The sequence below is a fragment of the Pelecanus crispus genome, chromosome 15 (genome assembly GCF_030463565.1).
Source record: "Pelecanus crispus isolate bPelCri1 chromosome 15, bPelCri1.pri, whole genome shotgun sequence".
Lineage (NCBI taxonomy): Eukaryota > Metazoa > Chordata > Aves > Pelecaniformes > Pelecanidae > Pelecanus > Pelecanus crispus.
Window position 1 is genome coordinate 2,824,686 of NC_134657.1, and position 23,662 is coordinate 2,848,347.

The window sequence follows — 23,662 nt, forward strand, 5'->3', positions numbered from 1 at the left end:
CCCCAAATTCATTGCTCTTAACTAGCATGCTTCCATTAGGGGCTCAGTTATCTTACATGTTCTGTATGATGAATGCAGAGAGACAGGGATCTTCAGAAAATGAGTCAGACCTCAGAAAAACTGAATCATTCCTTGTTGACGCCACAGACTATGGAGATATTTGTCTTTATTGGAACAAGTCTTTTGCTAGAGTCCAAGTCTAAGGAGCTCTCTTTCCCTCTTTCTCATTCCCTCTTTCACACATGCTGGTTTATAATGGTGTCCAGAAAAGCTAGAAACCTCACCAGAACATCTCTGCACACATCCACGCTGGAGAAATTCCCAAGGTTTATGTAGCTGAGTGAATTTCAGAGAGTAGGTAAATCCCATTTACCCGGTTAATGCTCTGCAAGGTCCTGCCGAAGGTTTCAGCGGAAGAGCTCAAGAGAGGGAAGGTGGTTTAATGTTCGCGGCAGCAGAGGACTGGAAGTCATGAGACTCATGTGCTCTGCTGCTAACTTGGTTGCCCAACCTTGGCAAACTACTTACTCTTGTCTGCAGTGGTTTCCCCATCCATGTAACAGGCAGAGTTAGCGTGGTTCCGCCATGCAGGAATGCGGAGAGGCTAAAATCACAAAGGGCTACAGAAGACACTGAAGAGCAGGGAAGGACAAATCCAGCAACCTATAGGTGTTACAAGCTCGTGAACAGCAAAGCATCCAGCAGTGCTGAGGTCCTAGGGAAGCAGCCAATGCCTGAACACTGTTTTTTTTTTTTTATTTTAAAAACCTGCAACTTATTAAAATTTTGCCTGGCTGCATCTCTTGCTTATTCAAATACTGCCAATTTCCGTGGATCTGATATCAGCTCCCAGCATCTCCCAGCCTCAGTGCTTGGGTTATATGGAGAGAGAGGAAAAAAAACTGCAAGCAAAATAAAAGCTGCTATCTGACAGAATCTCTCCTGGGGATCTTAGTTATTAAAAAAAAAAAAAAAAAAATCATTTTTCTCTTAGCTGGTGTTTGTTAAATGTGCAGGAGCCATAGGCAAATTTTTGCTAATTTTGTGCATGCTTTTATCATACTGGTGATTCACTGGCAGCTTTATCCTCCGATAAGTGGATTAGTTGTTGAGCTAAACAAAAAGGTGTTTGACAACCAGGAAGCTCTAAAGAACATATTTGTTTTCCAAATAATGGAGCTGTGTTTGTTGCTCAGTGCAGTGTGGGGTGGTGTTGTGAATTTCATTAGCCGAAAGGAAAGGCCTCAAAGCTTTTCTCCCTTACACAAGGCAGTGGTTCAGCAGGAAGGTTTCCCTCCTATCAGTAGCAGGTTATTTTTTTTTATTTTATTTGCTTTGTTCTAGTAGTTTGGCCCTGGAGTGACGCTGATTAGGGAGTGGCTAATGGGCTGTGTTGGCGTGAGAGCATGGCATCTTTTGGTGGCGGGGCCGGGCACACGCCAGCTTCGTTCGGGGGTAAGCGTTGCGGGGCTGCTGGATGGTTCGCAGAGCCCTGGCTCACAATTAGACCCTGACTTGCAGGGCTGGGAGCTGAATGAACTGAGGGCACAGAGAGATAAATTGACCGAGTGGAAGAGAATAGGGCTAAAATAATGAGCTTGACTTTATCTAAGACTTTCATCGTAATATCTGAGCTTCTCGTCATCCTGGGATGTGTTTCTCCTCACGGTACCAGGGGGAAGGTTGTTATTTCCAAGGCCAAGAATGGAGGCACAGGGTTTTTATCCTGCTTAAATGTAAGGCAGGAAGCCGAGACTTTGTCAAGGCCCTTTGCTAGCCCAAAAGGACTTGTCTCTAAAAGTGCTTCCATATTTAGTAATTCCATATTTGTATGCAGTTGCGTGTTTATTTTCAGTCCTTCGGAGTCCTCCCTCCCCACTCAGACACCCACAGCCCTTTGGCCACGTTAGCCAAGTCCCTGGGAGGCAATGGGAATTTTTCCCTCGGAGCTGTCGAGAGCTTGATGACAATCACAGTGGTTCCTCTGTGGTGACCCCAGCGGGTCCTCTCCGATAGCGACCATAAGCAGACTCCTCATGAGGATCAAGAACAGGGCACTTCCGTGGCCTCTCGCTATTTTCAGCTCAGGGATTTCCTTAAGAAAGGTGGTTTGTCTGGTAATCCTCAGTGGACCTTTCTTCCAAGTACTTGCCCAGCCTTCTCTTCAATCCACGCAGCTTAGCATCCATTGCTGCTTGTGGCAAGGAGTCCCACAGGTTGACTCTCCACCGAGTGAAGCACCGCTTCATTTGCTTTGGATTTCACCCCTACCGTATTCATTCGAGGGCTCGTACTGGAACTGACGGTGAACAGTCGATTGATATTCACCCTCTCCGTGTCATCTGTGATTTCTTAGGCTGCCATCAAATCCCCAGAGGCTGGGGAACCAGGGAAGGTGCTGATTGCTTCCAGCCCACCTTCACCAGCGATGCGGATGGTGCAGTGGCTTTTTTTTCCCCCCTGCTTGGGCCACGGTAGTTTTGCAGTGAGGCCCTTGGAAGGAATGCTGTGGGTTTGTAGAAGTGTATTTTGTGCTTGGGCAAGGGTTAGCGGCACCAGCTCAGGCTTATAAATCTCTGTGGATGCTACTGATAGCAGCGGGAGATGCGTCTCCTGTGGGAACGAAGCCTCTTTTTGCATCCCGATGCCAAACCATATGTTCTCCGGTGTCCTTTTGAAATATAGACAACCTTGGTGATAAGAAGAACATAATCCCAGTGCTTGAAACAGATAGCTCCATCCCTCCTGACATTTTTAGGAGCCCACAGAGATGGAAGGATAGTCAGCCACGCCATTCCCATCCCCTCAGCTTTACTCACGCGATGGCTAGAGGTGAATCCGGTAAAGCTTGTTTTCCCCTGGCAAGGGGCTAAAAGCAACCTACTTTTCCCTGACAGCCGACAGCAGCCCCTGGCTGGGAGGGTGATAGGAAGAGGGAGCGAACGCGGTGCCATGAGAAAGGGGGGAGGGCTGCGAACAGATCTGCAGTCGCTAGCAATTGCTCTCGCAGCTCTGGCATAGATGAAACGGGGGAGGGAGGGGAGAAAGGGGGGAAAGCGGCAGTCGAAGAGCGAAAGGTCCCCAGCTGGCTGTTAGTGGCATCTGCACTCAGAGTGCGGACTCCAGCTGAGAGCTATTTCACTATTTATTTACATGTAATTATTGCTATGAGGTGCAGATATTAACACTGTCAAGAGCAATTTGCCCTGACATTTTTCACTTGCTCTGTTCCCTGATGTTTTGAGTTTGGTGGGATTTTTTTTCTTCTCTCTCTCTCTCTTTTCATCGCACTGCTTCAGTTTTGGCAGCGCAGGGACCAGGCTTTTTAATCCAGCGCCCTTCGCAACTCATTAAACTTTGAAATTTAATTTTGTCCGGAGAGGAGCCGGGGCGCACGGAGCGTCTCCCACCCCCCTCTCCCCACGCTCTCGCACCCGCCACCCATCTACAGCAGTTCAAGCATTTCCACTCTAAACAAACCAAATTTACCGGTTGCCGCGTTTTCAATTGGAATGCAATCTTCAGCATTAACCTTTGCTTTCAGCGCTGCATTTAAAACACACAGAAAGGTGCCCAACCGTTTATTAGGGGGAGAGTTTGAAAGTGCACGGAGAGAAAGCAAATGCAGAACAAATATTTTTTGAACCGGTGCCCAGACCAGCATAGAAATTGCAACCCATTTCAAAAGGTGGGTTAGGACCAGTGACTGTTTCCTACTCCTTTAGGCTCAATTTTTTTTCCCTTCCCTTCACTCCGCTCCTGCCTAAACCATCTGATTTCAATAGCTGGTGACACTTTAAATTAAGACTTCCACCCTACGCCGAAGCCCTGATTTAATGAGACAGTTGTTGTATGTCATCTAATAAATACCAATTGTGCATTAGAACTTATTTGCCAAGCAGGAGCAGTGACGTGACAGGCACGACTCACCGCAGCCTGCTTTTTTTCTCAGCCAATATGGTGCTTGTAATCATTTAGCATTTGTTTAATACACAATAGACCATATTCCTCACCGGCAGAGCTCCACCGCTCAGTGATTCGCACTCGTGTTTGATAAACCAGAAGGAAAAAGCTAGGTGTGTACGAGGGTCTGAAGGACTATGCCAGCGGGTGTGTGGGTTGTGTTTATGGAAGGAGTAAATGCTGAGTACTTCTCCAGTGCCTGCGCATGGTGAATTTTTGGAAGGCATTAATAAATAATTCCCATTCCTCCATTTTATCTGCAGCACCTTAGGCTCTTTTTTTTCATTCTTAGACTTGGACCAGACTTGGCTTCTACTCTCTTGGCTTTGCAGGGGAATAGCTTCAGGAATCTGATGCCTTCCCACTTCTGGGTTTGCTTTCTTGGGATGGGAGCGGAGAGAGCACCAGGCCTGAGGGGAGCTGGCCAGTCCCCAGATCTGAAATATCCGGTGTTTGGGGGCTTTTGGATTTTGTTTCTTATTTTGTGCAGGGTCTCATGCAGTGGGACATGCTCCTTGACTGCAGCACTTCTGCGTCATTGTAACACAAATAAATAGCAATGGGAATGGCTTCAGTTGTGAATCGCCAAGTCCTGTCGTAATCTGTAACATGCTCACCCTGCAGCGGAAAGGATAACCGAGACGACTGCCGGTGAGGGGACGGGTCGCTGGGACCTTTTGGAAAGAGCAAAATGGTTTCATTTCATTCAACACTCTCTGGAGAGTTTATTTTTCTCTCTTTATAAACAAAGGGACAAAAATGTTTCAACTGGATATTTATATTTAATATCTTCTTTTGTTACAAATTGCAGCGTTTTACTTCATTTTGATCGTTCAATCAAAAGTTTGTATTTGCTCTTGCATCCCTCGCCCATTTCCTTTCCATTTTCATTTATGCCATTTGAAAGGCTTTCTTTCATCTAAAAGAAAATGTTGTTTATCTTTTTCATAATATTTATTCATCACCTGTCGACCCTTTGTAAACCTTTTATAGAGGGACCTGGAATATAATTCAGAAGCTCAGTAGTGTTTTCATTACTGCAGGCTGCGTGTTTAAATGTGATCAGAGCCCAGCATGAAAACTCAACGTTTTCTATTCTTAGCTCTTTCTCCCCACGCCTCTCTACCCATCGCCTCTTCTGTGCGTGGCAGTGAAACAGAGCTGATAAAATTGTTCCCACCTGTGTAAAACTTCCTTATATCTTCCAGGGAAAGGCCTATAGATACACTAAACAATTAGCATCATATGGCACTCATGTTTTGAAGTTCCCCTCATTTCTGTGCTTAACTTATTACACGAGGAGAGATAAGGCTGTCTGGAAGGAGGACATCAACCTTGGCTTTGGGATGTTCAAATTCCTGCTCCCCCATAAACTTCTGCACCGTCTCGAGCTTTAGCCTTTATTGGGCTCGTTTTTCCACTCGTAAGGTGAGAGGTGGCAGCCCTGCTCTGCCTAGCGCTGGTGATAAATACATTAAAGTAGGGCACAGAAGTGTTTGGAGAAAGAAGAACGTTGCAGAACTAAGACACGTTTCTGCTTTTTACGTAGGTGTGACTTTGGATAGCACGTGCTCTGTCCTGCTGCTTTCTTGGCGGGTGTCTGAAGGGTTGGGATGCTCAGCTCTCACTGGAGTGCAGGGGACTTGGCTTCCCGATACAGAAAGCTCCAGACTCCTGGGTCTTTTTGTGTGGACAGGAGGTTTTCCTCTCCACATAATGACCAAGGGAGAATTAATCAGATGGGGGCTTTATTATCGGTGACCCAAATGCACCCACAAAGCTCAGGCACCAGCTGGTACATACATTAACTCCAGTTTTGCTTAATCTTGCAGTTTCTAAGACAGTCTCGTAGTGCGGCAGGGACGGGAGGAGACAGGAGACGCAGATTTTCTGAGGATCTCTTAGGTGCTAACATTGACACAGTAGTCTGAACCCAGGGCAAGGCTTAGGGCAAGTAAGACCCAGGCAGCGCTCTGGTTTTTGGGTTTCAGTCTTTCTGCTTTGCCCATGGCCTCAGCCCTGCATCCTCCAACACGCAGCACCCCTTCCCCAGGGTCCTGAACTTTCTGCCGAGGTCTCGATTCCTTTCTAAGCCAGAGGGTGCAAACCAAACGGGGGAGAGCCATGCCCAGGGCTGCTGATCCGCGCACTAAGCTCTTCCCCCAGCAGTCGTGACCGGGGTACTGGGGTGCAGCGGGAGCGGGGAGCACGGGAGATAACCATTGATGTTGTCAACGCTGCCGGGACTTAACGTATTGTGAGATATGGCAGCTTGTTTGCACGGGTGTTAACCAGCCTCTCCTGTCCCCTTCTTGTCACTGCCCAGTCCCTGCCACAGCCAATCTGTGTCCTAATCTCCATCAATTAACAAGAAACACTTTCGCCCCCTCGCTCCCCCCCACCAATACAGACACCCACCCTGAAGGCTCGGATAAAGAGGAAAGAGCCCCCCCAGCCTCGACCCTCTCCCCCTTTACTTTCCACTAACTCAGCGCAACCAATTAGGCATCTGACACCCGTACTGGCTGACAAATTGTTTCTGTCATCTGCTTTCTGTCTTTCATTAAACGAGAGGCGGAGGGGGGAATTGAGAAAGGGAGGGGGGGCTGGGAGATGTGATCTCCCATGCTTAGCGAGGCCAGATACATTAATTACAAAACGGCCATTTGCAGCATGAAAATGCATTAATTAAATTTATGCAATCATTATCTTTAAATAGTCATATCTTTAAAATAATCAGCCCTTCCTGAGTCTTCCCTCTCCTCCGCTAAGTATCTCTAATCCCTTTTCCACCATTTATCTCTGGATCAGCAGTGGCTTGTATGCTTTTAAACTTCTGCATGCAGGAGATGCCTTAAAAACTCTGCTCAAGTAATCTGAGGGTGTGATACCTTCACTCTTCCCCTTGGCCCTGCAGCAAGGAGAACAGGCGAGGGGCACGACTCTACTCCACAAATTATAGGACGTGCCATTTTTTGGAGGCTTTTGATCAAGATATTTTCATAAAAGAGAGCTTGTAGCTCAGCCAGGAATTGTGGGGTTAATGTATAAAGTTCTTTGCTTGCATTTGTACGGGAGAGCAAGCTGTCTGCTGGTTTACATACCCACTTGGTAAATGTATTGCTGTTTTCGTTTGGAAGAGGTTTAATTTTAATGAGGTAACCACCCTTCCCTTTGGTGCAGACACAGCTTTGCCAGCAGACAGCTACCTTTCACCAGTGTCTCTTTTTCTTCTTAAAAATCACTTAGTTCAAGGCAGTAAATGATGTTCATAAGAAAAGCAAGGTTTTAAAAACCGGCATTTCGCTACTCTGATGCTCGAGATCGCTTCTTGGTAGCTTCGTATTATAATTCTAAAAAAATATTTCATTTTGGAGTACCATCAGACATAGCCAAAATCAAATCGTGCTAGACAAATAAGAAGGAAGTGCAGTTAATGATGTTGTTAGCCCAGGAGCTTCTACTTTTATACTTTATTATTCAAAGACTTCCCCTGTTTGTGATGGCTACTCAAATAATCGTTGCAAACTTACTGAGGTTTGTGCTGCTCCTCAGCAGACCCCAGGTGCAGGAGTGCCAAAATACCCAGGAAAGAATTAATCTCATCCCCTGCTTAAGTAAGCACCTATAACACCACAGGAAAACTCCAGTCCAAATAGCTTTTAAAGAGCTGGAGGACTCAAAGAGGAATACTTATCTAAACTAAAATCCTTTAGGGCTTTCTTATCGCTTCTGGTTAAAGATTTTGTTCTGCTCTTTGTGTGTCTGCATCGTTTTTAATAAATCCTACATGGTTTTTTTTTTCCCTATCTGTAATGTGTAGTGGTCCAATGTCCAATGAGACGGGAGCCGATGCAGTGCTATTTGGATCCAAACCTCATGTGGAGTTCAGCTAGAGTCATGAGTTCGGGATTAAGACCAGGTAGAATTTGGGGGTGGATTTGATGGTGACCGAATCCTGCCAGATTTCTCACATCTGAGGGGCAGAAATGAGCTCTGGGGTTTCAGAAATGTAAGCAGCCAGTAGCTTGTTCTACACAGGAAAGTCCCCTTGACAGTCCAAGTGTCTCCTCTTCAAGAAGAATTGAAACTGTAAGCTGTTTGGATCCAGCAACAGCATGAATTTAGCGTAAAGGTGATTACAAATAATGAATACAAAGGTCTCATTTTGCCCTGGACCATCTCTGAGAATGGACATTTCTGGAGAGAAAGGGAAAGCTTTACTATGGAGCGAAACAGGGAAAGAGGTTGTTGAGCTAGAACATCTTAGCTGTAAGGGTAATCCTCTAATAAAGCCAGTGTTTTCAGCAAGGTTCCCCACTTTCTTCTCTTCTCTTTTCTCCTATTTGTTTACACTAATGCCTCCACACCAGTGGACTCCACACCTTGGTGGATGCAGCTCCATTATCCCCAAGTTCAGATCCTGTGAGGGTTTTGGGGTTCATGTTTGGCAAAAGCAAGCAGCTCCCTGTCTTTGAAAATACCACAGTGCTCCCTAGCAGCAGAGATAAGCCCGAAGGAAGAGCACATGGCACTATGTAGGGCTGCAAAAGGCATTTCCTTGGATTCAGGAGCTGTGATTTTCCTACAGGTGAGGGAAGGAGAAGTCCTGACTTTAAAAATTCATCCCTGTGGTAGCCTCAGAAGATCCAAACTGAGCTGAGGTGCTCACAGACAGGACTGGGGTCTGGGTTATTCATTCATTAGGGTGAGCTGAAAAGAGAAACCTTCACCTTAAAAAAATGCACCAAGCCCCCCCAGGAAAGCAGGGAACCGAGAGAGCAAGCAAACAAGCAGCAGAGGAGCTGGCAATAGGAAGCGCTTTCTGATTTTCCTTTCTTCCATTCTTTTGCCAGCTCGAGTTATTAAGTGTTCGGTGCGAGCCTAGCTAGCACCGTGCTTGCTGAACTTATCAGGGTTATTTCATCTCCCCATGACCTCTCCGTATTTACCATGGGAACCCTGGAGGCATTGGCTTTGCTTAACTGGTGTATCTTACACTGCAGTTAAGCTGGACCTTAACTGATTACAGCCCTTGATTGATCAGAGAAAGAGGGAGGGGAAGAGAAAGAGGAGTCCTAGAGCAGATACGCAGGACTATCAGTGCACCAAGCAGCTTCGCCTGGGGCTGGGATATGCCGCTCAGGGGATTCTTTGTAGTGCAGCTCCTTTCACATTTATAGAGGCTCCCCTCCACTCTCCAAAAAGAGAGAGACGGAGAGAGAAAAGCAGGCGAGGGGGGGCATGGAGCGGACTCAAAGGATCTCAGGAAATCTTGTTTCGAAGCAGTAAGTCAGCACCCGCACTCCATTACCAGTGTCCGCGGGGGGTTGTGATAGTGAGTGAGCACAGATCAGCTTAGCTGAGAAATGGGGAAAAAAAAAAATAAATAAAATGAGGGAGAGAAATGGAAAGGGAGGAGGGGAAGAGGAGACCTTTCTGTGAATTTTGGTTTGTCTTTGTTAGTCTCTGCTGGCGTAGGGCTGCTGAAGAGAGGAATAACAGAAGTTTAGAGAACAGTTTTAATTTGCTGGGACTTAGCTGTGCTGCATGGTCTCCCCACTCTGCCATTATTCACATCAGGCAGAGGCACAGCAATAGATTTAGGGCTGATTTAGCAGGAAACCTTGGTGCGTGTTTGTTTATTTTGTGGTATTTTGAATTTCTCGCCAAGCCCCAAAAGCTTTTCATTTCCCACCTGCCACCACCATGTCTGAGCTTACCCAAGAATGGACAAGTAGGTGCAGAAGAAAAGACAGCAGCCCAGCCCATTTCCAAAGCCAAACCTAACCTGAGTCCTTCTGCTGGTTTGGAAATGTCAGTTTTCCATGGTTGTGCCTTTCTGCTTTCTCATCCCAGGTGACTTTCTGAGTTCCAAAACGCCACAAGCAAGATTCGTCTTCCTGCAATTAATACCCTGTGTAAAGTTGCCCAGAGATGTTCCATATCTCAACAAAGGGATTTCCCCACGGACACTTTCCTTGCCAGTGCATTCACTTGGCCTTCACAGAGAAATGTATTCACGGGGAAAACAGCATCAGGGTAGAGTTTGCATGTGGTGGCCTCTGTTAATGCAGTCTACTGCCTAGAAATAAGGAGGATGGGGTGGCTCAGTTTGCCGACCAGCACATTTGAGGAGCATTGGCCTCCTTGTGGTTATTCTATAGAAAAAGTCATAGCAATTCCACTTTATCAGGAGAAACACTTCATGCTTAGGTAACACAAGATGAATGATGATGTCGATGGTTAGTAAAGCACATACTGCCCATTTTCAGAGGGGAGATACTCAGCAGTGCATGAAAATCCCAACCCCTTTGACAGTTTCAAGATGGCAAGGTGCTAGTTAGCCTTCTGGCTTGAGTCTCTCCTGTTTCTGGAAGGGGTGAGCCCATGTCTCTTGAGTTTGCTTGTTAGTGAAATTGATGCCCATAGAACTGGGACCCCCCTTTACCTTAAACAGCCTGCACTAGTATGGCATGTCTTTTTGTTTCCTCTCTGGTTAGCCAGACTACTGAAAACTTTGCCATCTGCTTTTATTTAAGTGATAGTAGAGTTTGGTGCCCTAATGCCAGGGGTAGTGGCTCGTGTTTCTAGATCAAGCAGTTTTTTAAGTAATTCCCGTTCACAGTGATGCCTCCGCCCTTCCCCTCCAAATTACACTTCTACCGCAGGATTTCTCGTAGCCCTTATTGGATGTATAACCCCGTGGTGCTTCTGATTTCCTTATGGTATTTCCACTGCAAGAAGAGCCTACTCCTCCTTCCCAGACCATCCTTAAGCAATTTCTCTTACCCTTATAGTTAAGACCTTCCCATTCTTTTGTATAGCTTAGAAACTTTTCTTTAGACCTTCTCCATAATTTGTACATCTCTACAGAAGCAGGGTGCCCAAAACAAGATGCAGTGCTCCAGGTGGAACCTCACCATAGCCTTGAACAATCAGGTAATAACTTCCCATCGCCTTTTTTTCTAATCCTCCCCTTGTGCAGCCTGCATTGGTCTGCTTTGCTGCAGCTCACCATTGCATTCCCAGCTCCATCTCATCCCCAGCATCTCCCCAAGCCCTCCACATCATGAGTGTGTGGTAGTTCTTCATCTGTCAAGTGAACAGGGCCATCTTAGGACACAAACGCTCATCTCCATTTCACCCGCTGTGTCCTAGACCACTCCCCTACGGCGCTGAAACATCCTTCAGATGTTTTAAGTCACTGAAAGGCATTGATGGTATTTCTGGGTTTATTGTTCACTGCCAGACTGTACCACTGTTCAAGCGCAGGCCCGCAGTAACCGTTTCTGACCACTTTGAAGGGATCTGGCATGATCTGCCCCATACACGGCAGAAAGGATTCAGGCGCGCTGCATTCTGTTCCCGGCTTTGCTTCTGACACACTTCGCGCGGCCTTGGGAAAGGCATTTCACTGGCCTCCACTAGTTTTCCAATGGAGTGGGGAAGGTTAGGAAAAGGAGACGTTATCGCTGTACAGCAGCAGCCACGTCAGCCCTGGAGTCCTTCCATAGCAGGAAGGACTTGTGCGATTGTGTTAGCTCGTATTTGTAACACTGTTCTCTTTAGCGATAATAATGTGCTGACGGATGGATTATAAATACCTGGCTAGATGAGGTAAAGCTGGGGCAGTGGAGCATCAGGTTTCTTAAACTTTAACCCACAACAAAAGTCACCTGCTCATTTATGCCAGCCTGAATCAAGAGTGTGCTTGAAGTCAGTGAAGTTACCCTTAAGGAAGGCTAATGTGAAGTTTGCTCCCTGGGCTCCAAAATTTAGTTGGAAGTGACATTAGATGGAAGGGACTGCAGTTACCGGATCAGACATTTTCTAGGTGCAAGAAGTGTCTGGATCCTTGGCCTGATTGCACAATCAAATTTAATGGGTGTACTTACTGGATTCGTTTGGCGTATTGGGATACAACTCAGCTGCGTCTAGTGATTTAGAAAATATTCAAAATTAATTGCTTGGTTTTGTGAGTGCAGTGTTAGTGATTGCTACATAAGTCATTTTAGTCCTACCTAGAGGCATGTTTGCATATATTTATCCTCCTTTCAAGTGAAGATCTTTGGGGAAACTGTATTTATCTCCTCCCAACTCTTTCTTTGGCTTTCAGTAGTCCTACAGTCACCTCTTCATTTGTTTCCATTTAATGTATGTATAGAATAATCGACTCTTCCTCTTTCCACCAAGTGAAAATGAATCCACAGAGATCAAAAAGCGTTAGTATGAGGAAGGGTTGCCTTCTGCAAGAGAGAAGGAAAAGATTAGCTGAACAGGCTGCAAAATAAAGATGGAAAAGATTAAGCTGGGTCCCCACCAAGTAGCTAAGAACAGTCTTGGAGGAGAGAGCATGACCTACTCGGAGCAGAAGCTGAATCAACCACAAATAGCAGAGAGACCAAGCCCTCCTGGAGGAACTCGGAGCAAATCGTTAGCTTGGTCCATGTTGTTAGTAAATCCGTAAGATCCAGCATGTATCCCAGCATGGCCATCAGGCCCCCGTCAGACTTTCCATTCCCTAGGAAGTGGTGTAAACGTTAGGTGTAAATGTTAACTGAAGCAAAGAGAGGTTTCGGCCTACAAACACTCTTCACAACAGAGAATTTCCTAGCGCTTTTTGCCTGATGTAGTATTGAATATTCCAACTGATTGCATTTCCAACCTTCCCCAAAGAATATTCAATGGGTTTCTGCCCATTCCTAGGAAAGCAGTACCATGGCCTCAGAAATACTACCCGCTGCCAGGAGACCCTTCCTCTGGTTTTCCCTTTTTGGTTTCTGCCTGGTATCCAGTTTGCATTCCTTTGGGACCACCCAGCATCTTCTCTGGACTTAACACCCTTCGGCTAGTTGCAGATCATTACGTCTTCCCTTTATTCAGAACTTAGCCAGGCTCAGCAGTTTCTAAATGCAGCATTTTTCTAAGGCAGCCTCTGATTTTGGATGCTTTGTGCTGTGTCGAATCGGGTGTCCAGAAATGGAGACACCACAGAATTGGGGGTCGCTCTGCAAAACGCTGTCCGCGGGCTCCTGCCTCCCCATCGTTTTGTTTCCTTGAGTTTGATCTTACAGCACCTCTGGTCTGTGTCCTCCTGGTCGTGGGGCAGTGTAGCGTCACTGAGCATAGATATAAAACCCGCTGTGTCCAGGGCCTGATGTTTCTATCGGCTGGGTATCTTAGCGAGCCTAAAGCAAACTGATAACGCGGGGCAGGAGGTGTAGAGACTCTGAGGATGCATAGCCTGTCTGGCATGGCCTGGGCTGCCCTGGTATTTCCCGTAGAGCTCTTGACCGCAGAGACCAGTGAGGTGCAGCAGCCGGGTCTGCAGGGGCAAGGTTTTGTTATGAAACTTATCTGCTACCCTCCCTGATGCGCTCACGCCCTTCTCTATCTAAGCAGTATCTCTCCCTATCACTTGTCTGCCCCTCGAGCCCCTCCTGCCCCCCCAACACACCCAACCGTCCCCCCCGCAACCCCCAAACCTAAAATCTGAAGGCCTGATTGCACAGATTGAAGGCCCTAATTGTACTTCCCTTTCCAAAGCCGCATTCGTTTATCATAAAGGGTGCACATTTCCCCTGCTACAGTTTCCACGGCCAGAGGCCCTGAGGGCCAGCTCAGAAATGGAGGGAATTAATTACATTTTTTTAACTCCCCTTCTTTTAAAGTATGGGAGAGAGTGATGAAACGTCCCGGGGGGGAACGGGGGGGCCTGCAGAGATGAGGGTGGGGAGGGAGGCAGCAGCAGGAGGCGAGGGGGGGCTGGCTCTTTCATCCAGGAGGGTCTTTGTGCGTTAACCTTGGTCTCCCCAACACATCAAGACCCCTACCCCCTCTCTTCCATGACAAATGACCTCCGGAAAGGGTAGAAACAAGGCCGAAGGCTCCTAGCGCCGTGGCTGTTATTGACTTACCCCGAAGTGCAAGCCCACGCCACGCCTGTGACTGATTTGGGACAGCAGCAAAGGGAAAGGAGATGGGGAAAGGGAGAGAGACAACTGATGAGAGGGAGGGGAAAGGGAAGGCTGTCAATCACTGTGATGGACAGGTAGCAGATTTCCCTCCAGATAAAACCTTACAGATGTGAAGTGGGTATTGATTTTTAGTTAGTGATGATAATGCACCAAGAAGTAATAAATTATAAGAAAGCAAGGTCAAAAAGAAAAGGTAAAAGGACTTTGCATTCTTGAGGAGGGGATTTCTCCAGATGCCCCAGACTTTCCTAAGTTCAAAAGTTGCCTGGAAAATGAGTTTATCCAGCTGAAACAAGAAGTCAGGTAACACGGGCCTGCTGAGGCTGGAGGGCTCATGTAGGGTTATCCGTGCTGGGTGGCTGCGTAGCAAAGAGGGAAGAGAAATCTCCGGTTCACTCTTGTTATTTCTAACACCCTTGCGTCCTGGGGTGGGGAAGATCAGATGCTGTCCTCTGACAAACCTGTGCAAACAGAGTCTCAGGGGAGCTCAGCCCCAGTTGCTCTCAGCATGCCTGGAAAAGGCAGACGCTTCCCACGGTCAGCGTTGCTGAAGAGGGACCGGAGATCTTCGGGGCTGCTGGCTCAGCTGAGCCCCACGGCCTCTCTCAGGGTTCATCTGCAGCACCCAGCCACCCTACCTCCATGGGAGCATCCAGCAGGAACGCGCACCTCGTAGCCACCTCCCAGCATCTCCCCTCTCCAACCTCCGTACAGTTGCGTATCCATTCATCACCCTGGCATCGCTGTGATGGAATACCAACATCCTTATATTTCACCACGGATTTCCAGAGGGAAATTCAGCCCGTCTTTTTCAGAAAGGGGTCTTAGGATGGGATGAATTGTCCTTCAGAAGCGTCAGTCTCTCTGTAGAGGGATTCTAGAGGATTAGCAGAGACTAGAAACATAACTTCACATGGCTAAGGTTAGTTGAGTTGAGTCCTAGCTTAAGTGACTTGCACAAGCGCTTGTGAGTCAGTGGCAGAGCTGGGATTAGAAATCAGTCCTGATTCTGACTGATTAAAGCCAATTACTGTCTTTAGTAGGATTTGCACAAGTGTCTCCTCCGGTCTCAGCTCCTCTGGATTTGAAGAGTGTGAGTCTGGGTTTCATTTACCAACTTGGCTTTACATCCCCCTTTCTTTTTAAAAGGGCCTTAGCGGAAGTGTTAATATGACTTCTGCTTGCTTTAAGAGCCTTTTATTTTCTCTGAGTAATATAAAGCAGCTGACTCTTTTGGGGAGATGGCCAGGAGGGAGAGTGCTAGAAAACCCTCTGGTCTGTGAGTGGTTCCAGTTGCCCTTCATTTTCTGGTGCGCGATTTCTTTTCTGCACCTGCAGGGCTTGGCAGCGCGGGCAGCACATCCGCAGTCCGGCAGCACTGCCAGACCTGGACAGCTCAGGAAGGGAGAGGCGAAACGGCCCGGCTTTGCGCTGCCCAAGCCGGAGCTTTCCAAAAATAACTCATAATTCACATGTCTGTGTTTTCACGCATGCAAGAAGGATGTTTATTGTTTTAAACATCTGATTCTGCTTGCGAATGAAATCCAGTAATGTCTCGTGGCTGCTGTATATGTGAGTGTCCTGGATATCCGTCAGGGCAAAGGGGTGCAGGGTGTAACACCTACAGCTAAGGTGATGCTGAAGCTATGAGGTCTGTCTGCAGCCGGCGGGATCAGGGGGCAGAGATGGAAGATTCATAGCTGAGCCAGATCAAAGTTCGTGACCCAGCTTAGTGGAAGGTTACAAATAACTTTGCAGCTGGAAAACCTACCTTCAGGCTGCACTCCCATGATTTCCCCGCTGCATAAGCCTTGAGGCAGAGAGGTTTACGTTACATCCACGCCAAAAAGCATGACAGCCCTATTCTCATATTAATCCACTCTGTCTTGCATATTTAAATGCAATTTCCTTTTTTCATCCCCCTGTCTTTCAGTCTTTGGGCTGTCACGGGGCAGGGAGTTCCACGGGCACATTTTGCACAGCATTATGGCTAACAACTTCATCTAGATACCTCGAGGTTTAATCACTGTGATTAAGAAGCTGTGCCTGGAGGCTCTGGAGAGCTGGAGGTAATTTAGGCTCTGTCTGGAGAGCCATCTGCCCCACAGCGTAGAGACAGCTAAGCTAGGTTTAACTTTTGGGGACCAGTAGCAAACTCCAAGCTCAGTGCAGTAGGAGAGGGTAAATGAACGCTGTCTGAGCTCCACGCTGCCGCCACTGCGCTGCTTTGACTCAGCTTGTTCAAAGCTCGTTCCTGTGTCTCCGTACCGCACTGCAGACAAACCCAGTGGTCGGGGTTAGATTGATTTTCCAGGCTTTTTAACTAACCCCCTCCCCAGCACCTCCCCACCGCCTCCCCCTCCGCGGGGGTCCAGCCACCCCTGCTCCCGAATTCCCCTCCCAGACAAATGCCCGGGAAGGATCTCAGGCCGGCTGAGTCGGGAGGTGGCATCGCATCAAGAGAAAGCGTCTTTGCAGGACTCCTGAGTCCTTCCGGGGGGAGGAGAAGCTTTAGAAAGCAAAGGCCAGCGCGTCGCCGGTCATTCAGCCTAAGCCCCCGCTCCGGCAGGAAGGTGAGGGAGGAGGGGATGGGGAAGGTGTCGGGGTGAGCAGGAAGGGGAGACGCCGCTCTATACAACCCCTCTTGTGTCCTTCCAGAGAATGTACCCTCCGCACAATAGCTCACCAGGCCGCTGGTGGGGGATAAAGGACTCATTTTACCACTTGCCAGGCTCCAAATATTTCCAATTTGCCACTTTAATTGATGTCAATAAGGTTATGCTAAATTCGGAGATTTTCAGCCGCTCGGCATCTGAGCGCTGGCCTGGCCCCCCGAGGTGACTGGCTGTCCCCTCTCCCCCCGCCCTTCCCCAGCACAAATACGGCAAGGCACGCCTGCGGCGGCTGCGGAGATCAACCGAGAGGCATCAGGAGTTCCCTTCCTTCCCTCGCCACGGCCCCGCTTCTGCAAACTCTTTACACTTTTAACTTGGCAGCCCGGGGGTAATTTTGCTGATTGCAGAAGGCAATTGCATTAAAGCGCTAGCAGGATCAGGGTCCTCGTGTGAAGGCCTGTAGGCAGCGGCTTACCCCAAACTCACCCGCAGGAACAAATCTGGCATTTTTGCTGCAAAAGAAGAAAAAAAAGAAAAGAGATCGTAAGTTCATCTGTTTCAGGTCTCAAAGCAGGAAGATCGCTTGTGTGCAAATTTAATTACATTTTCAAACCAAGCACTACGCTGAAATGAGCCAAACCGGGACCCATTATCCTTTAACATCTGAGGGTAAAGAGAGCATTGACATTTCAGTCCCTAAAGCTGAATCTGCATCAAGGCCAGAAAGGGTTTGCGTCTGGTTTGGTTAGGGACCTTTGCAAGCCAAGCCCCACTCAGACTTCCAAAGAAAGGGACGGTCTTCAGCATCCCTTTTCGAAAAATAGGTATTTTTGCTCCCTGTCTCATGTGTCTCCTGTTCTGTGAGGGCTGTGCGTGGGAAGGGAGGGGGTGCTTGTTCACAGCAGTGCGTGGCGAGCAGGTTTGTCCCAGGTTTATTCCTTTCTCCAGCGTTCATTCTGAACCGCACAGCTAACGTTGTTGGCCCGTCAGCAAAGACCGACCAAAGATTGAGTGTGCTGTGAAGGAACTTGTCAGTTATCCCTATTAAGGTCTTTCAAATAAAGCGTTAGACACAGAGGAGTCAACTGTGGGGTCTGTCTGTTGTTATTTGGTGGAAGCAGGCCTTCGTTCTCCAGCCTGGCCAAACCTATACTGATATTGTGTATTATACTGCTAGAGCACTGCTCTGTGCAGACGGTTTCTCCCTGGTGTGCATGAAGGCAGCTGCACATGCACCCTTTCTCCTCCCGACATTGACGCGTTGTCTCCTGTGTTTCTCCAGGTGATGAGCATCCTGAGCAACCCCAGCGGGGTTCCTCCGCAACCCCAGGCTGACTTCTCCATCTCTCCCCTTCACGGTGGCTTGGACACCACCAACTCCATCTCTGCCAGCTGCAGCCAGCGGAGCGACTCCATCAAGTCCGTGGACAGCCTCCCGACTTCCCAGTCCTACTGTCCTCCCACCTACAGCACCACCAGTTACAGTGTGGACCCGGTGGCTGGCTACCAGTATGGACAGTACGGACAAAGTAAGTGCGCTGCTTGTATTCCCCCTGCATAGGGAACAGGAGAAGAGAGGGAGGGGATGTAAGAAGGTATGGATATTGTAATGGAAGGGATTCCCATGGAAATCTGTCCATCTGGAGAGAAAAAGGGTATCTACTCACCAGACACAGGTGGAGATTGCTCCACACAGCCTCCCCAACCCCCTTGCAGTCCAATTCAAAGGTCCCAATTAAAATATTTTAGGTAAAACATTTCTATTAGAAAAGAGGGACAACTTCCAGACCTCTCTCCTTCCCCCTCTCCAATTCTTGCTTCTCCAAAAGCCCTACAACACGTCCACCCTGCTCAGCCAAAGGAAAGCTGGGATTTTAATGCCGTTCCTTAGTGCTGCAGATCTATATGTGTCGCTTCCTCCCCTGCCCTCCGAAAGGTAAGGGCTGGGTCCACGCTCAGAGATTTTGCTACTAAAAAGGTTAAGCCAATGCCTGTCAACTGGGCTGTGGTTCTGCAAAAGCTGAAGTGAGGCTGGAATTGTAATCCTGAACCCAAAGCTCAGACCCGAAAGGCAGAGGGACCCTGGGAGGGTCTATTTCTCTTCCAGAATGGTTGGGTCACAAAAACACCAGCGAGCCTGGCAAAGGGCTCACCTGCTGGTGTTAAACTAATAATAAGTGTGGTGTTGTGAGAGAGTGATCCGCGGAGGGTTAAAGGTGCATCCTCTTCCTCCGGGAGCGCTCCTGCTTGCCCATAGCTTGTCCTCAGTGACCTTTCCTTCCATTTGGCTGTGGCTTTTTATTCCCCTCTCCGTCACAGCCCTTTAATGTCTTTAACTTCTACAGCTAAATGAGAACCGGCTGTGGCGGCAGACGGGATCAATAGCAGCTTCCCCCCACCCCTCCTTTTTTTGTTTTTCGGGAGTTTGATCTGTGACCCCTTGACCTTCCCCTCGCTTCTGGATGTGAGGCTGGACACACGTGCTATTGATAAAAATCTTAAACAAATTCCAATACCATGTATTTCCAATAAAGATTCCCTTGGGCAAGACGTTAGTCACACCCATGTGTGTAAAAAATAAAATAAGGAGGACGAGCTACGTTTTCTGAGAGAGAGAGACTGGCAAAGGAGAAGGAAGGAGAAAGAAGGGTTTGTCTTGGTTTGCTGCAGGAATTTTTACTTGGGCCTCTCCTTGTGCTGATCAAAAACTGCCCACGCAGCCCTATTTATGTTGTTTTATTTGCCCCCCTTTGCTGATTTCTGTCGCACGGCTCGCTCTTTTCTGCTGGACACCCATTCAATTTACAAGTCCAGTTTAGAGCCCACTGGGCTCTGTTCAGAACAGGAACATTTTCCTGTTAATAGTCACGAGAGTCCAGGCTGCTGACAGGTCTGTGCCCAGCAGCAAGTCTTGCGTGGTCGACAGAGTTAGTCCAGACGTGTCCCGTGCCTAGAGACACGCAGGTAGCTCTAGTCACGAAGGCGTTCTTCCTGCTGGGGCAGGGAAGGTAGGTGAGAATCCATCACGCACCATCCGCGGTGCCACTGCTTCCCCGTGCTGGGAGCTGGCGTCGCAGCCAGCGTGGTGGCAGGTCCTACAGCCAAAGCCAACGCCATGCTGCTTGGCAGATGCAGCACGAACCGACGGTAGCTGTTCTAAGGTGGGATCTATGTTAAGCAGCAAATTCCGCATCTGTGCACGTATACATACAGATACTTGTCTTTACAGCTCTGTACAGGCAATATATGTCCACTTCACTATAAACCTTTCTTATAATAAGCCCCATTTATAATAATCTCTATGTGAGGAAACAGTTCTCATTAGTAATTAGTCCTGTTAGAGCAATCACTTACATGAAGTTGACCTTGATATGACAAGGCTTTTTCATGTCCTTCTCGGTGCATGTTGTGTTTAGCAGATACTTCTAATTCCTCCTGCTTTTTAATTCTTCGCTGCTGCTTTTCAAATGCTGTTTAAATGCTGATCAGTGCGAGGTGACCTCCACGAGATCATTCATCGATGTTCAGTTCAAATCATATGTTTCTTCCTTCTATGATGCGGCAAAAAAGTGTCAAAACTCTTTTTAGTGAACACTGTGATATGATAAAACTGGGGGGGGTGTTATGGTGGGGGCAGGCTCTGTATAACCGGGGACATAACCAGGGCTTGTAAATAAGAGCTCTGTACCTTTGACAGGCTTTGGACCTGGCCTGCAGAGAATCTCTCTCTCCCCCCACTTCTCTCCTTCTTATTCTCTGTTTTAGAAACAAAACCAGACACACGCTTTCTCTCTCACATAAGCAAATAAACACCCCGAGTACTTTTGGTAAGTTTCTGGTTTTATTTTGGCTTCCCCTGTATTAAAGCAACAAACCATGTCTTTGACTTCTGGATACCCTGGTGCCTTTGAACTCTTCCCACTGAAACAAAAAGCAATATTGGGAGTTCAGCGGGTTTTTTTAGAAAGATGGGATCCCCATCAAATTTCCATTTTGCTGGGTACTGCCTAGAGCAGGATGACCGGCCCCGACCGTTCACCTCCCTCCTTTCCCAAGCACCCATCTGAATTCACCCGGAGCACGGGTGACGACAGGAACAGAGGCACAACCACACACACACACGCAGCGTGTCCGAGGAGTGAATCTCCTCTTTCCCTACAGCCTCTCGAAGACATTATTTAATGCGGTTACCTGAGATATCAGGGGACCAAGCTGATAAGGTCTGGACGAGAGCCATAGCTTGGGGTCTAACCCTATGTACACCCTCCTTGAAGCTAAAGGCACCGTAACGCGTTGCAGAGCCCGGTGCTCGAGTCGAGCTACTCCAGGATCCCAGTCCCTGAGGAGCACCTGCCAGCGTGCCGGCTCCACTTGCCTAACTCAGCTCCTTTCAGACTCTGCCGCCTGCAGAAGCCGTGCTCCCCAGCAGGCCTCGCTTCGGCCCCGGATAACTCACCCTGTGCCGAGCCTGCTCGCTTCCAGCGCGCCAGCCTGCCAGCGCTTGCACAGCCTGTGCTGTCCCAGCCGGTGAGGAGCAGAGATGCCAGATTAATGTGGTCCTTGCGGTTCCCAAAGGCCAGAGCTGTGTTAATGATGCCGGTGATGGAACGCAGAAGCGTGAAAGGAATTCTAATAGATATGACAAGTCTAATAAGAATTTGTGTCTGGAAGGGACCTCCTCTGGGGCAGGCGTCTGACAAGACGTTGATGGCTGAAATTTGTTTACTCATTGGCACCGATTGTACATCTCCTGCCAGCTCCTTATTAATCTAATTTGAGACATTAAAGCTAGTGAAAGGGAGAGACTTTGACTGAAGCTCAGCTAATAAGCAATGTCACCATCCTGCCCCGGTCCTCTTCCCCCTCAGACCATGGGGCAGTCAGGCGAGCTGGGATACAGGTTCAGGCGTTGCCTCAGGAGTTGTGGCTGCGTTTCTCGCCCAGATGGAGATAAGGAAAGCGGTTTCCCTTAGGAAGGGTGGATGAAGGCAGGCAGCAGAGCTCATGGAGATGAGTCAGCATGCAGCGGATGAGTCAGATTCAAGCCCAGACTTGGTGAGCTTCCACTGAAATCTCTGGAATCATTTACACCAGCATCACGGAGTGCAGGAGTTGGCTTTGCCACCGGGAGATGATACAGGGAGGTGAGGCTGGAAGGCTTATCCTGCTGGCTTTCTGCTCTGGCTCATCTTCAGGCAGCTCCCTTGGAAACACCATTTTCCACGGCAGAAGTAGAATTTTTGCTTTTTTCAGTAGGTCCACAGAGAGAGAAGGAACCTGCAGCAGCGTGCGCACAGTGCACTCTGCACGCCGCAGCTGTGCTTAACCCCAGCAGCGTCTGTCCTGTCAGGTGTTTCTGGCAGGACCATCGTGTGTTTGCACTCCTGCCTAGGAGAGCAGCGGGACCCTCGTGTCTGTGACAACCACTGCACTGGGCCTCTCTTTGTAAGAGCCACCCTGCGAGGTCTGTTGGTTACAAGGCCTTTGATGCTGAAAGCTTCATTTCCACTAAATGCTAATGTTGTGCTGTTTTCTCACCCTCCTTTTTTTCCCCTTCCTCTTCAGCCGCTGTTGATTATTTGGCCAAGAACGTGAGTCTGTCTACACAGCGTAGGATGAAGCTGGGAGAACATTCAGCCGTTCTGGGCCTCCTACCAGTAGAGACAGGCCAAGCTTACTGAAGAGTCCGACTGTGCCAACAACCCACTCCAGCAACTTGGTACCACTGGAGAAAACACCACCAGCCTTCCAGGGATCTACCTGTACCCGGACCCTACTCCTTCCCAATTCCCTTCCACCTCGCACCAACTTGAGCTGTGAAGGAGACGGGAAAGAGGAGGAGGGCTCTCCAAGTATCCAGCTCCTCCCAGAGCACTCTGCTCAGAGGCAAGCCTGGCCTCCGTGACCTGCCTCCTCCTGTGGCCAGAGACAAGGGGTTGGGTACATTTATTAACCCCGAGTTCATGCCCTCCCTCTAACCTACCTGGCCATGGCATTTTGCCCACACTTAAGGACTTTCCATTGATCTAGGTAGTTGGCATAGTCAAAGCCAAATTGATCTTTTTTTCCTTTGTAAAAAAAGAAATGTTTCATTTTGTTTCCTTTTCTTTCCATTGCTGTAAATTTGGTGAATGTTGTATAGGAAGGAATAACCAAGCTGATCATTAAGGGTGATATAATTCGGGACCACAGAAGACCTAAGGACCAAATATAAGAACTTGTTTAAAAAAAACCACCACAAACAAAAACACAAAAACAAACAAAACCAGAAAACCATATATTAAAGTGACAGCAAATTTCCCCACCCCACTCTACCCTTCCGTTCTCACTGATGGCTTCCCAAAGCAGGGCCAAAGCAGGCCAGATTGCTGCTAAGCAGGGGCAGGACGTAAGTCCGTCCAGCCTGGGACCTTTGGAAAGTGTAAATGTAAATTGCTGCACAAGGACTGGAGATTATGGGCGCAGGACCGAGCAACATTTACTTTTCCTCTTAGGGACCAATTTAGACCTGATTATCACTGAAAAGACATGGGCATCAGATAGCAGCAGGAGACGCGATAGCGAACGCTGGCCTTGCACGCACAGAGGAAGGGCATCAGATACACCCGATTGCGTCGGAGCTTTTGCCCATCCGGTCGAGAAGGGCGAGGACTGTCAGTGGCCCTTCTTTCACCCAGCGGGAGAGAAGCTGGCCATGAGAGCAAAGACAAGAGAGGGAAGAGTCAGAGGTGTTCGTTAGCTGCCTGCTTGGAGGGGTCAGTATGCAAGGCCGGGTTCTTCTACAAGTAAAGGGCCACCTGAAAGAAAATGGTGTTTGTTCTGAAGGCACTTCCCCACAGCTGCCTCTCACTGAGGGATGGATGTGGCCGTGGAGTCAGTGGCGAGATGACCCGAAGAGTGTTTCTAAAAGCAGCTAGGAAGGAAAGGTGCTCTCAGCTGCAGCATTCCACCTATTTGTACCGCAAGAAAAGATGTACCTTACCAACGGCATTCTTTATCCTCTAGCTACCAGGAGAAATGCTTGCCCCTGTCCATCCTCCCGGCTCTTCCTCCACCCCTCTCATTTTGTGTACTCTTCTGTACAACGCAATCTCTCAGTCCCTT

General features: G+C 48.3%; 1 protein-coding gene across 1 annotated transcript in view; it reads left to right on the plus strand.

Annotated features, from left to right (window-relative positions):
- The window catches only part of PAX7 (paired box 7), a 102,373-nt gene extending 80,134 nt beyond the window's left edge, over positions 1–22,239 (plus strand). The window contains 2 exon segments of the mRNA XM_075721508.1: positions 17,841–18,087; positions 22,124–22,239. Coding sequence (XP_075577623.1) covers positions 17,841–18,087; positions 22,124–22,239 — 363 coding nt within the window.
- The last annotated feature ends 1,423 nt before the right edge of the window (positions 22,240–23,662 follow it).